This window comes from Heptranchias perlo, chromosome 14 (assembly GCF_035084215.1).
Source record: "Heptranchias perlo isolate sHepPer1 chromosome 14, sHepPer1.hap1, whole genome shotgun sequence".
NCBI lineage: Eukaryota > Metazoa > Chordata > Chondrichthyes > Hexanchiformes > Hexanchidae > Heptranchias > Heptranchias perlo.
In genome coordinates this window covers 16,182,499-16,195,529 of record NC_090338.1, presented here as the reverse complement: position 1 = coordinate 16,195,529, position 13,031 = coordinate 16,182,499, and the positions used below count along the sequence as shown (strand labels likewise).

At 41.4% G+C, this 13,031-nt stretch overlaps 1 protein-coding gene across 1 annotated transcript in view; it reads right to left on the bottom strand.

Annotated features, from left to right (window-relative positions):
- Positions 1-10,448, bottom strand: part of LOC137332648 (exocyst complex component 1-like) — a 46,354-nt gene extending 35,906 nt beyond the window's left edge. Inside the window, exons 1-2 of the mRNA XM_067996606.1 lie at positions 10,325-10,448; positions 10,043-10,173 (exon numbers count right to left, since the gene is read on the bottom strand). Coding sequence (XP_067852707.1) covers positions 10,043-10,173; positions 10,325-10,448 — 255 coding nt within the window. The remainder of the gene's footprint in view (positions 1-10,042; positions 10,174-10,324) is intronic.
- Between the last annotated feature and the right edge of the window lie 2,583 nt (positions 10,449-13,031).

Sequence of the window (13,031 nt, the reverse complement as noted above, 5' to 3'; positions counted from 1 at the left end):
AAACAAATGTTAAGCTTAAAGATCGTAAGAGGATTCAGGCTGCATTTTGAGAGAAATGCTTTTCAATTTAAATTGCTTGGCCCACAGGTTGGGTAAATCGGGCCAATCTCCTCGGGGGGAGCAAGTGGGATTGTGGAGGAGTGGATGGAGAGTTAAGGCTGAAGTGAGCGACAACAGAGAAAGGGGGAAGAGCAGGATATGGGGCTGAGTGGGTAGTTCAATGGGGAAGAGCTAGGGGTAGTGATTGGGAACAAGTGGGTAGTAAGGAGGAGGAGGTGGGAAGGTGAAGGGGCAGGGGATGCATTGATAGCACGGGGGCGGGAAGCATGCGATTGGGGGGAGGGGCGGGGGGGGATAAGAAGAGAGCCACTGAAAGTCACTTTTTCTCCACAACGCCCACCCGAAATGCACCCTGCAGTTTTTGGTGCCTCCTTTCCCTGCCCTGCCACCCACTACCTCCCACCTGGAAGGAAAGAAGAACAAGCCAGAAAGAGAAGCAAAAGAAGACAGAGTACTATGCACTAGTAGCTCTTGAAGGGTTGCTAGCTGCCATTAAGGCAGCGCTTGTGGTTGGGATGAAAAATGGTTTGGAGCCAAAATGGTCATATTAAACAGTCAATTATAGTCTGGACTTGTGAGAACCCTGCCAGAGTGTGGAACTCAAGGCCGCTTTCTTGCTTCTGGCTGCTTTCCAGAGGAAAATTGATGAACCCATTGGCCCTGATTAATGATGCGTCAGTTACTTGCTTGATGCATGTTTGCCCTGTAGGTTAGGAGATGTGACAGAGATCTCCTGCAGTTGTTTAGAAGGAGCCTGTTGAATAAAAACTCAACATAACCATGACCTTGACAACTACTGACAGAGGCAACCCTGTGTTGAAACTGGTCTGCAAGTCTGGCTGCAGGGTTATACATAGTTAATTTATGGCAGGAATCTTAATCTGTATAGGAAACTAACTTTGGACATGTTCAAGTATGAGAGCATGGCCCTGTAGATGAGTGATAGCATAAGGACGTGTTCAAATGGAGTATCTAAGATGCAAACGTTTGTTTGTCATGACTCCTCCCATCCTCCTCCAGATACTGCAGTTAGAGCAGTATGCCCATAGGGACACCCGTAGCTGCATCCACAAAGGAACTCAGTAGCAGCGTCAGCTGTACAGTCACAGATTAGAGATACAGTGTAGCTTTAAGTAGCTGTCAGGAAGGCTTCGAGAAGTTTTCTTCACTTCTTTGTCCAAGAAAAGCAAATTAGAGTAAAAAGAGTGAGCTGCTAAGAGATAAAGCAAGAACAGCATTACAGCTGAACTGATTATAGCCAACTGAAAGGATCAGGCCTCCCTTGTAGCACTCGTTTTATATGGGCTCAGGCCTCTGAATTACATTATGGGAACATCATCTCATTTAAATAAAATTTAACCCTTTAATAAGCCTTGCGCACAGTTAGAAGTAGGCTCCAAGCACATAAAAGGTTTCCCAGGTCACGGACATGCACAGTGCATATTGGCCTCCAATCACATTCCTGGCCCCATTATGATAATTGTAACTGCTGGAGTTAAGTCACCACAGATACTACATAAGATCACAACTGGATAGAACCAATTCTCCGCGACAAGTTGTAGCTTGAAATGCCTGCTGCTGCCTACTGTTACTGGCGTGAGACCTGAGCCACTTTCAGGCCTGGGCCTCATTTACTGGCAACCGTCAGGTTACGGGCACTCCGAGGCAGTTCTTCCGTTGGGCGGTCAGAGCGAGTGGGTGCGGGGGGAGGGTGGGTGGTGAAGGTGCTCCCAGTGGGTGGAGAGCCCTTGCATGGGCCACAAGTGGTCTGGAGATTTTTTTATGAGTCCAGGAGGAACACTCCTGCTCCTCTTGACCCCACAAAAATCAAAACTAATAAGAAACACCGGCCGTTTTCTGAGTGGCCTTTTTAAGGACCACTGGTTTGGTCGTTCAACATCTAACTACAAATGGGCAGAAAATGTTTGGTGCACTCTCCACCCATTTGTATCTCAAAATTGCAATCAAGGTCCTATATACCCTGCCCTCACAGGACACTACCCAAGATGGTGATGGCCTGAGCGCCAATGTAAATAAGGCAGTAAGCGACCCAACACCATTATGAGGCTACTGTCACCCTGTTTATGCCAGGCGTGGGCTTTTTAAATTGGTCCTTGTATGTTTTTTAAAGCAGAAATAAAGAAGTTGCTGGGTTAAGAAATAAAGAACTTGCATTTATATAGCAACTTTCATGGCCTGAGGATATCCCAAAGCTTTACTTTTGAAGTGTAGTCACTGTTGTAATGTTGGAAAATCAGCAGCTATGGGCCCTGACAACATCCCGGCTGTAGTGCTGAAGTCTTGTGCTCCAGAACTGGCCGCGCTTCTAGCCAAGTTGTTCCAGTACAGCTACAACACTGGCATCTACCCGACAATGTGGAAAATTGCCCAGGTATGTCTTGTCCACAAAAAGCAGGACAAATCCATCCGGCCAATTACCGCCCCATCAGTCTTATCTCAATCATCAGAAAAGTGATGGAAGGTGTCATCGACAGTGCTATCAAGCGGCACTTACTCACCAATAACCTGGTCACCGATACTCAGTTCGGGTTCCGCCAGGACCACTCGGCTCCAGACCTCATCACAGCCTTGGTCCAAACACGGACAAAAGAGCTTAATTCCAGAGGTGAGGTGAGAGTGACTGCCCTTGACATTAAGGCAGCATTTGACCGAGTGTGGCACCAAGGAGCCCTAGTAAAATGAAGTCAATGGGAATCAGGGGGCAAACTTTCCAGTGGCTGGAGTCATACCTGGCACAAGGAAGAGGGTAGTGGTTGTTAGAGGCCAATCATCTCAGCCCCAGGACATTGTTGCAGGAGTTTCTCGGGGCAGTGTCCTAGGCCCAACCATCTTCCCTCCATCATAAGGTCAGAAATGGGGATGTTCGCTGATGATTGCACAGTGTTCAGTTCCATTCGCTGCCCCTCAGATAATTAAGCAGTCCATGCCAGCATTCAGCAAGGCCTGGACAACATCCAGGCTTGGGCTGATAAGTGGCAAGTAACATTCGCACCAGACAAGTGCCAGGCAAGGACCATCTCCAACAAGAGAGAGTCTAACCACCTCCCCTTGATATTCAATTACATTACCATCGCCAAATCCCCCACCATCAACATCCTGGGAGTCACCATTGACCAGAAACTTAACTGGACCAGTCAAATAAATACTGTGGCTACAACAGCAGGTCAGAGGCTGGATATTCTGCAGTGAATGACTCACCTCCTGACTCCCCAAAGCCTTTCCACCATCTACAAGGCACTAGTCAGGAGTGTAATGGAATACTTTCCGCTTGCTTGGATGAATGCAGCTCCAACAACACTCAAGAAGCTTGACATCATCTGGGACAAAGCAGCCCGCTTGATTGGCACCCAACCCACCACCCTAAACATTCACTCCCTTCACCACCGGCGCTGTGGCTGCAGTGTGTACCATCTACAGAATGCACTGCAGCAACTCCCCAAGGCTTCTTCGACAGCACCTCCCAAACCCGCAACCTCTACCACCTAGAAGGACAAGGGCAGCAGACACATGGGAACAAGACCACCTGCACGTTCCCCTCCAAGTCACACACCATCCCGACTTGGAAATATATCGCCGTTCCTTCATCGTCGCTGGGTCAAAATCCTGGAACTCCCTACCTAAAAGCACTGTGGGAGAACCTTCACCACATGGACTGCAGCGGTTCAAGAAGGCGGCTCATCACAACCTTCTCAATGGCAATTTAGGATGGGCAATAAATGCATAAATCCTGGCCTTGCCAGCGACGCCCACATCCCACGAAAAAATTTTTAAAAAAATTGCGCGCAGCAAGGTCCCACAAACAGCAATCTGATAATGACCAGATAATCTGTTTTAGTGATGTTGGTTGAGGGATAAATATTGGCCAGGACACTGGGGCGAACTCCCCTGCTCTTCTTCAAAATAGTGCCATGGGATCTTTTACATTCACCTGACAGGGCTTTGGTTTAATATGTCATCTGAAAGACAGCACCTCCAACAGTGCAAGTAACTCCCTCAGTACTGCACTGAAGTATTGGCCTAGATACTGTGCTCAAGTTTCTGGAGTTGGACTTGGACCCACAACCTTCTGACTCAGAGGCAAGTGTACTACCAACTGAGCCACGGATGACACAGTGAAGAACTTAATGAGCATGTTGTGAATTGAAGAGATCATTACAGGCATCAGTAAACCAAAATGCTGCACATTGTCACCACTAGTTATGCTTATGCCTATGACTGATATAGCTCTGGTTTTGCTTGGGAATGGAGACAATGGCCTAGATGTTCCAATCTCCTGTCATTGGGTGCATCTCTGATGGGGTGGGACTTCTGGCTGCTACAAAGACCTCAGCTAAATTTCTGGCCTTGTGATCATTAAATACAGGAATTGGACTCCCTGGTCCCACCTAGGGTGGGGGTTGGGGGGGGGGGGGGGAGTTGCAGCAGTTTGGGGCAGAGCTTTACTGTAACTGGCCTTGCGGTTTCTGTGCTGCCTGCAAAACGATTTATTTTATTATTTTAAATCCTTCTCTTTGCCCTGTGGAAGGCTACACTGTGTGAGCACTACCACAGGCCCTAGCTGCCAGAAAAATCTTCAGGCTCCCCTCCACTAACCATTGAACACTAGATGGCTGGGTCTAACTGGTATCTCTTGCGCCCAGGGTTCAAATGAAACAAATGCGGGGAAATATTTTGAAGGACATCGTTCCCTCATTTTCACCATCTTTCAGTATGTCCTGCTCACATATGAGCAGGTCCATTCTGCACCACCAGACCTGGGCACTGGGAAATGGGGGGAGCTGTAAGGAGGTGGCGATATGCCAGAACACTTTTCCTGCCCTACCCACCTCAAATCCATTGAAAATCAGTGGGGTTGTGGGCAGAAAGCCATGGCTAATACATCTAATCATTTTACCTTTGTAATCCTTTATAGTTCTTTACTTCTACTTTAGAATAAGAAATATAATGAAGACAATTTGGTGATATTGGTATCTATAGTGAAGGCATATGGATAATTTAAAAACCAAATGGATTTAATATTTACTAAAACAATTCACAAGTCTGTTTTTGCATCAATTGTATCTCCTTCTTAGGCTTGGTGTCCATTTTTGTCTGATATGTCTCTGTGATGCAAATTGGGACATTTTTCTACATTAAAGGCACGATATAAATGCAAGTTGTTGCTGTAGCTGTATAATAAAAGCAATGGAATCCTTAAGGTAACTTTCTATTATCTTGAATTTTCCTCTTGTGGATTTGATTTGATGAAGAAGGTTAACCCTAAAGAGTTGGTCACAATTTTTGCTCTACTAAATATGAGGAAGATTTTCTCTGCTCACTATGCGTTAGTGACATTGTAAGCACAGCAGGAAGTTTTCCTTTGTCCACTATCTAGTAAATGAATTCTAAAACCAATTAACATTTCTGTTAAAGTAGCACACAGTGGGATGTCATACAAACATATTAAATGTTCATATGCTAATATTGTAAACAGTGGGCTTTGTTTAGTATGGGATTATAGCCTCTGAACCATAATTTTCATTTGAAGAATATTAACTACAATGCATATACTTGTTATAATCCACATTTCACGTGCAATCGATAACAATACAACCTTATAGAGGCACTATTTAGGGGGTGAAATGAAAATTGCCCATCAAACTGGAGTTATGGAGGAAGGTCACCATTCTGAAAGTCAGTTTTTTCCTTGTAGCTACTTTGCCGGTCTTCTTCACGTGTACATGGTGTCATATTGCTGGCGAACCAGTAGGACCAATTTCCAGATTTCCGCGTTTCACTGCACATGTGCGAATGCCGGAACTTGCTCCTCCATTTTGCCACTAACACCAGTGAGCGCTGTTGAACTCACTGTTATTTTGCGAGCAATTTTTGCCCCTATAATTCAAAGTGATTAGGCAAATGTTTATTGCTAAATGGATAATCTTCAAATTAATTACCACAGCTGGATTTCATTTGCAAGAATTAGCTAAAGCCAGCAACATCTGTACCCAGTTTGCCTTTGGGAAGTGCTTCACTAGGTCATCACATCTGGAAAAAAGATACTCCGATAACTGGCAAGGCAAAAGAGACATTCAAAGATCTAACTGCTAAGGCCATAAGTAATTAAAGAACAAAATTATTAGGACAAATTATGCAAGATCCAGTTCTTTAAAACCAGAGATTTATTTTTAGTGGGTGGAAATGTCCCCAATCTGTTTAGGATTAGAGGACTCCAGAGATGGCCTCCATTTCCTCCACTTCCAGTGGTCCGTAGGTTTTAGAGAGGAAAACTGATGCTCCTTCATGAAGAGAAATAATTACTGATCCTTGGTTCAAGAGGCTTTTGCCAGGCGTCATTTAATTGATTTCTAAGCAGCAGTCAAGAAACATTCTAAACTTAATGGAACAGGATTATCCCCTCAGTGATAACTCAAGGCTTATTGCAGGGTGACATGTTATTAAAAGAAGTTGAGGTGCCTTGACACCAGAAGAGATGGTGGACTTTTTTATCGCTATTAATATCTGCAACAGATGAGCCTAAGACCCTTTGTCACATTTCCAAGCAACTTAGGATATAAGTAGGTTTGAGCTCTGCTTTGGTGTAGCTGTCATGCAGCTTTTTCACTTTAGAGTAAGATCAGTTAGTCAGTTTAGACAGTACAAAATTCTAGGCGGCATTCTACTCAACGGTTAATGGTTGAAATTCTCCTAGGAGTAGTGTTTGGTGAGAAACCAGAAATGTGTATATCTATATGAGTGGCAATCATATATTATCTCTAGTCTGATGGAAGTTATCTACCCATGTGGGCACTAGGACCTCATTTGAGGGGTTTTAGACTTCTGGCCATACACAGCCTCAACTGAGCTTTGCATCGGTAACTTGGAAAACTCTTGCTTTGATGTGCGCAAGACTTGGATATTAAGATTTTATAATATTGGAATCAGGGTAAGAAGAGGGAGCCTCTTGATACTATACCAGGGAAGAGGCTCTTTGAGCTGGTGTCCTGAACAAGTCACAGATAATACCAGCCAGGGGTCTTCACTTTTGAGGAGTGAGGTGATTGGGTTTGCATCAAAGCCAGTACTTCCAAGATAGGTGGCAATGGATGAGCTCAATCTACTGTACATGTACAAATTAGCCTTTGGATCTCAGCACTGCAGCTGAAATGCTTTTGAAACCTCTTGTCATACCGATCGTAAGGATTTATTTGTCTATCTAAGGACCAAGTCCCTGATACTGATATTACCCAGTGCTGCACTGGGCTGTGGAAGTTTCTCTTTAACAGCTGATTTAACCCGGAGCTCTTGTGGCAGATTTAATGATGCTGAAATCCTGATGTGGAGATGCCGGTGATGGACTGGGGTGGACAAATGTAAGGAATCTTACAACACCAGGTTATAGTCCAACAATTTTATTTTAAAATCACAAGCTTTCAGAGATTATCCCCTTCGTCAGGTGAATGAAGGGGATAATCTCCGAAAGCTTGTGATTTTAAAATAAAATTGTTGGACTATAACCTGGTGTTGTAAGATTCCTTACAGAAATCCTGATCTTCAGAGCAATCCTTCTTGTTTCTAAAAGTGTAGTATGAGGAAGACCTGTGGCTGGATCCAGATTTTTTTCCTGAATTCTTTTATTTGAACCATCTCTATTTCATTGAAAAAACACCTTTAGAAGCCATGCTCATGTTATTTTTATCTGAAAACTAGGACATATTTTGCATTCAATGAAGCTGTGATTGAGAGGGAAGCACTAAAGGCAATATGTGTGGCTTTCTGAAATGGAAAATGGTGTTCTGTCATGTCGTGAACACAAAACATTATACCCAGTGTACTGATTTATGTTTTTCATCAAACACTACTCCTAGCTGAGCTCCGTAAACTTTTAAGCAAAAAGAAGATCCAAGTGGATTTAATTAGATAATTTGTGTTGTCTCACAGTGTAACAGAAAAATCTCACTGCCAATGATAGAAAGAAGAAAGAAAGAACTTGGATTTATATAGAGCCTTTCACAACCTCATGACATCCCAAGGCACTTTATAGCCAATGATGTGTGAGAAAAGGAACTAGGGATGGTGCTTTTATGTAGTGCTCGATGTGGCCCCACCTCAAAATTCTCTCAAACTCAGAGGCAGCTCTGTGAATATTTTCCTTCCCCATTTGACTTACTCTGGGAGTATATCGAATGAAAATGCTAGAAATCATTTAGAACAAAAACAAAATCCAGACCATTTAAAGTACTCATAATCAACAACTTTCCTGATGTTGCTGGACAGAGTAAATAGTTGGATACATGTACTTGGACCAACATAGAGGTTAAAAATATATGACTTTCAGGAATACAAAGCTTTCTTCTTTAACTGGAAAATAGCAATGCACAAACTCATTCCTGTTCAGATATGTGTTTCTATATGAAGATTTCTAATTACTGTTGTTGAAAAGTCCTTAGGATTTGCTATCTTTGAATCTCCTAAACAATTAATAAAAATAATGGTACCACGGTTGACTCCAAAAATAACATTAATAAAAAACTTTATAGGATAAAAATAATACATTTCTTTCCACTCAGTAATCCAGAGTCTGATTCCTGCAAAAATCTATCCTAATTCCTCAGGGGCAATTAACGGTCACTAGACACAAACAGCTTCCAACTAGTATTTGATGTTAAAATATTAAATTACTACATCATCTCTATAGATACATATAGATGCATAGGTACATTTATGGGAAGCTAGATAAACACATGAGGGGAAAAGGAATAGAAGGATAGGGTGATGGGGTTAGATGAAGAAGGGAGAGGGGGGTGGGGGGAGGAGGCTCGTGTGGAACATAAACACCGGCACGGATTTGTTGGGCTGAATGGCCTGTTTCTGTGCTCTACATTCTATGTAATTCTATAATCAGTGCACGACTGAAGTTTTTAACATTTCATTCAGTTTGTTATTTTATTTCAAAGCACAGTGCAGGGTTTAATTAAAAGATCAAAATGAATAGATAGCAGTGATATTTCTAAATGGTTCAATTTATAGAGTAACTTTTGATGTTTTGGGATTCATTGTTAAACTCATTTTAAAATGTTGGCGATTTGGAGAACAAGAATGAACTCTTTCTTTTTAAAAAGCCTTTTTACACGTGTTTGGTCAATCTGTGTGACTCTATGAAGCAGGCACAATCTTTTATGTAACGCTATGTAATTCATAATGAAGTTAGAATGGAGCTTAATTGCAAACTTTATCATAATAAACTTCTCATTACCACTAATATTTTCCCTGGGGCCGGCTGCAATTCTATTAAAGAACTCAGATGTCAGTAATATGAGCCTTTGCTGCAAATTACTTGGCCGGTCTGTGCAAGTTGATGATACTGAAATTTGATTGTACATTTGAATTGATAGTCTGTTGTTAACTGAACATTAAAAGCAATGAATTCCACCAGTACTTATCTGTGCAATTATCTGCCTGTACCTAATGTCCCTATGAGGCCCTTTACAGCTTAATGCCAGTCCCCCAACTTTCTAACCTCCATGTGCAGCACCTGAGACTATTCACTAGCGATCTGACACTTTCACAATTATTTCTGCTTGCTTCATGGTGTTATGTTCCTTCAAGAAGTCAATTGTTCACCACAGATAACGGAGTGAAACTCCACATTTTACAGATCAACTTCAGCCACATACTGAGTTTATCTCTGTGTTTAAGTCTTTATTCAGCATTAGCCTGTTGTAAACTCACTTCCCTAAGAGAAGAGTTAATCACTTTACGTGAGGTGTACTTATCATCACTGCATTCCAGCTATATACTGAAAGCAAGCAAGATTCAGCAAACTATGCCATATTTTGATTGATACATTAATAAATATGTTTACAGGATGACTTTGCTAAGCTGCATGCATGTCTTAATTGCTAATTTTTCTGAATTGTATCTGGTGCAAAACTAATGACGCTCTTAGCAATGGGGAAAGCACAAGAATTGAAAGCCTTACTTTAGTTGCATCTCTTCCATCCACAAGTGTGAGATCTTCCAGGAACCAGACCTCCTGTATCTTGTAATTCTCCTTAAGTCCATTAGGTAAGATTTTCAAAAAGGTGATCTGCACCTCTTCATCCCTGGTAACTAATTTTGGAAAAAAGATGCATTGCAAAAAAAAAAGTTATAACATCAAAACTATCACTAAAGTATTTTTAAAGAGAACTCTAATTTATTACACAAATAAAAATGGTTTACTTGATTAAAGAATGAGATTTTTCCCCATTTCATTGACTACCTGTGATGCACAAGCGGTAATCTTCATTTTCTTCAGATACCTGTATTTGCAGAACATGCATCAGCCTTTCCCCTTTCGGAGTGAAAACATTTTCTTGTAGCATTGCTTTCCGTGCAGTTGCCATGCCTGTTAACACGTGAAATGATCTGGCATTCCCCTTATGCTTCAGTTCAAAAGATTTATTTTACTATTTTTATCCCATTCAAAGAGTTTGTAATTAGTGCACGCTGACAGCCATACAGAAAACTGCATTGGCCTGAAAAAAAAGGAAAGGAAAGAAAATGTACTGCACTTTAAAGTGATGGGACCCATTAACAATCCATTAAATTCTGGGAGGGTAGTCGTTAACCTGAGATCACATATCAATTGTCAAAACCATGCCGAGACCTGTGTGAGCAGTGGGAGAAACTGATGGATGGTGAACTACCTTAACCTAATTCCAGATATGGGCAGTAAACTCAAGAGACTGTAACCAGTCCAAATCAATCCAATACATTTTTCGTCTCTGAGCACTTAATGCTGTCAATGGTGCAGGAGCAATTAGTTTGAGATAAACTGTTTCCTGGAATGTGTGGCAATGTTCAGTCCAGACTTTTAACGCAGGCCTCAGAGGACTACAACAGTTGGAGAAGGATGGGCTGTTCATGTGACAGAAAGACTATATACATTTAAAGTGAAATCACCATAGCAACCTTTCTTACGTACTACCAGTCCATTAGTGCTAGATCACAGCTGTGCCATTAAAGTCTGATAGACCAGTGTTATGTCTGACAACTTATACGTTTGTTGAAGCACTGAGTGCAGTGCACCAATAATAGATTCAATACACTGCTATATTTTGACTCATATAATTCACTGCCTTTTATTTTTTAATGCCCATTGCTCTTCCATCACAAAAGAGAAATATTATTACATTTCTTAGTAGTATCTCCTGCCCCTCTATGCACAGTTACTCCATATTTAAAGGGAAGGTGCTCTTGACTATGGACAATAACATAGTTAAATGAAAGGAAATTAGTCATAAATTTGGCCGTAATCCTCTCAAACATTGCACCTTCTTCCTCAATTACTTACATAAAAACAGAAAATGCTGGAAATACTCAGCAAGTCAAGCAGCATCTGTGGAGAAAGAAACAGAGTTAATGTTCCAGGTCGATGACCTATCATCAGAACTCTCAATTACTTACATACTGTCGCTGAATTGAGTGGCTACCAATAGCATACGGGTAGCATGTTTGATATTTGTGATTAAGAATTCCCACTAGGTTTGCAAACTCTATATTGTACTCAAATGAAGCATGAAATGTGGAATCACAAAAGGGTTCAATTACATTTGGTGGGTTTGAGTGGTAAAATAAGGAGAAGGAGGTAATTTTTTTTGTATCTGGCTCCCCCACCGGTCTTTCCTCCATTATACCATAATATGCCCCGTTTAATTCTAAATGTTTTTCCCAGTTCTGCAGCCTTGGTGACTTCCAATGATCTCCCTCAATCACTACTATACCTCTGCTATACATTTCCTTTTTTTAACAAAACAGAGTCATTTTCTTTGTCTTCTGCTCCTCACTAGAATGATGAAGTGAATTAACAGGGTGACTATTGCATAAAAGCATAGTCTGAGAAGAGGCCTTTTGGCAGACATATACCACTTTCTCTGGCAAACTGTGTACACTTTGCACTGCTTGGAACCCACCCTAACTTGTTTGATCTCCCATGAGAGGCAAATAACAGACAAAATTTCAAGAAAAAGAAAATTTCTGATCCTCAAAGACTACTGAGCGAAATCTTCAGAACATCAATTTAATGTCGTAATATATGCTATATGAAAATAAAATTGGTTGTTCATTTGGTTGCTATTTGTACCCAGACTAAAAAAAAAACTTCTGCTGAAATGTTTTCACATGTATTATAGACTGCACAAGGTGTTCTTACTAGTATTGGACAGAATGGTGTTCGGGTGTTTGCATATAGTTCTACTCCAAACTAGTCAAAGTTTGGTCAGACATTTTCCATGCACCAAATTACAAATGTAATTCCCAAAGACTTGCTGCATTATTTATTTAGCCTTCTGTTCAACAAGAGATTGGTTTTGCCCTATTGGCATGGAAAGAAATCATTCCTGTGTTGCTGGGACCCTGGGAGTATTATCAGTGGGAAGCAACTGAACAGAATAGAATCAGTCTGGGTTGTCAGGTTCAATAGATATTCTGATGCTTAGTTCAATTACCTTTAGAGTGAAGGGAGAAATCATGCAGGAATTTCCCTTCAGGCAATTAAATAATTTGGGTAGATTCCATAATTGGGTAATTACTACATAGTATATGGAAGTAATGAGATTGATAAAAAAGGACTTGCATTTATATAGTAGGACACCCCAATACACTTCACAGCCAATGAATTACATTTGAAGTGTAGTCACTATAGCAATGTTGTGAAACATGACAGTTCATTTGTGCACAGCTAGGTTCTGCTAACAGCAATTAGATAAATAATCTGATTTAGTGATGTTGGTTGAGGGATAAATGTTAGCCAGGACAGGGAGAACTCATCGCTCATAGTGTCATGGGATCTTTTATGTCCACTTGAGATGGGTTCTTGATTTAATGTCTCATCCAAAAAATGGCACCTCCTACTGTGCAGCACTGTCTCAATAGTGCATTGAAGTATCAGCTTAGATTAGGAATGGGGTTGTGAATCCAGGGTTGAG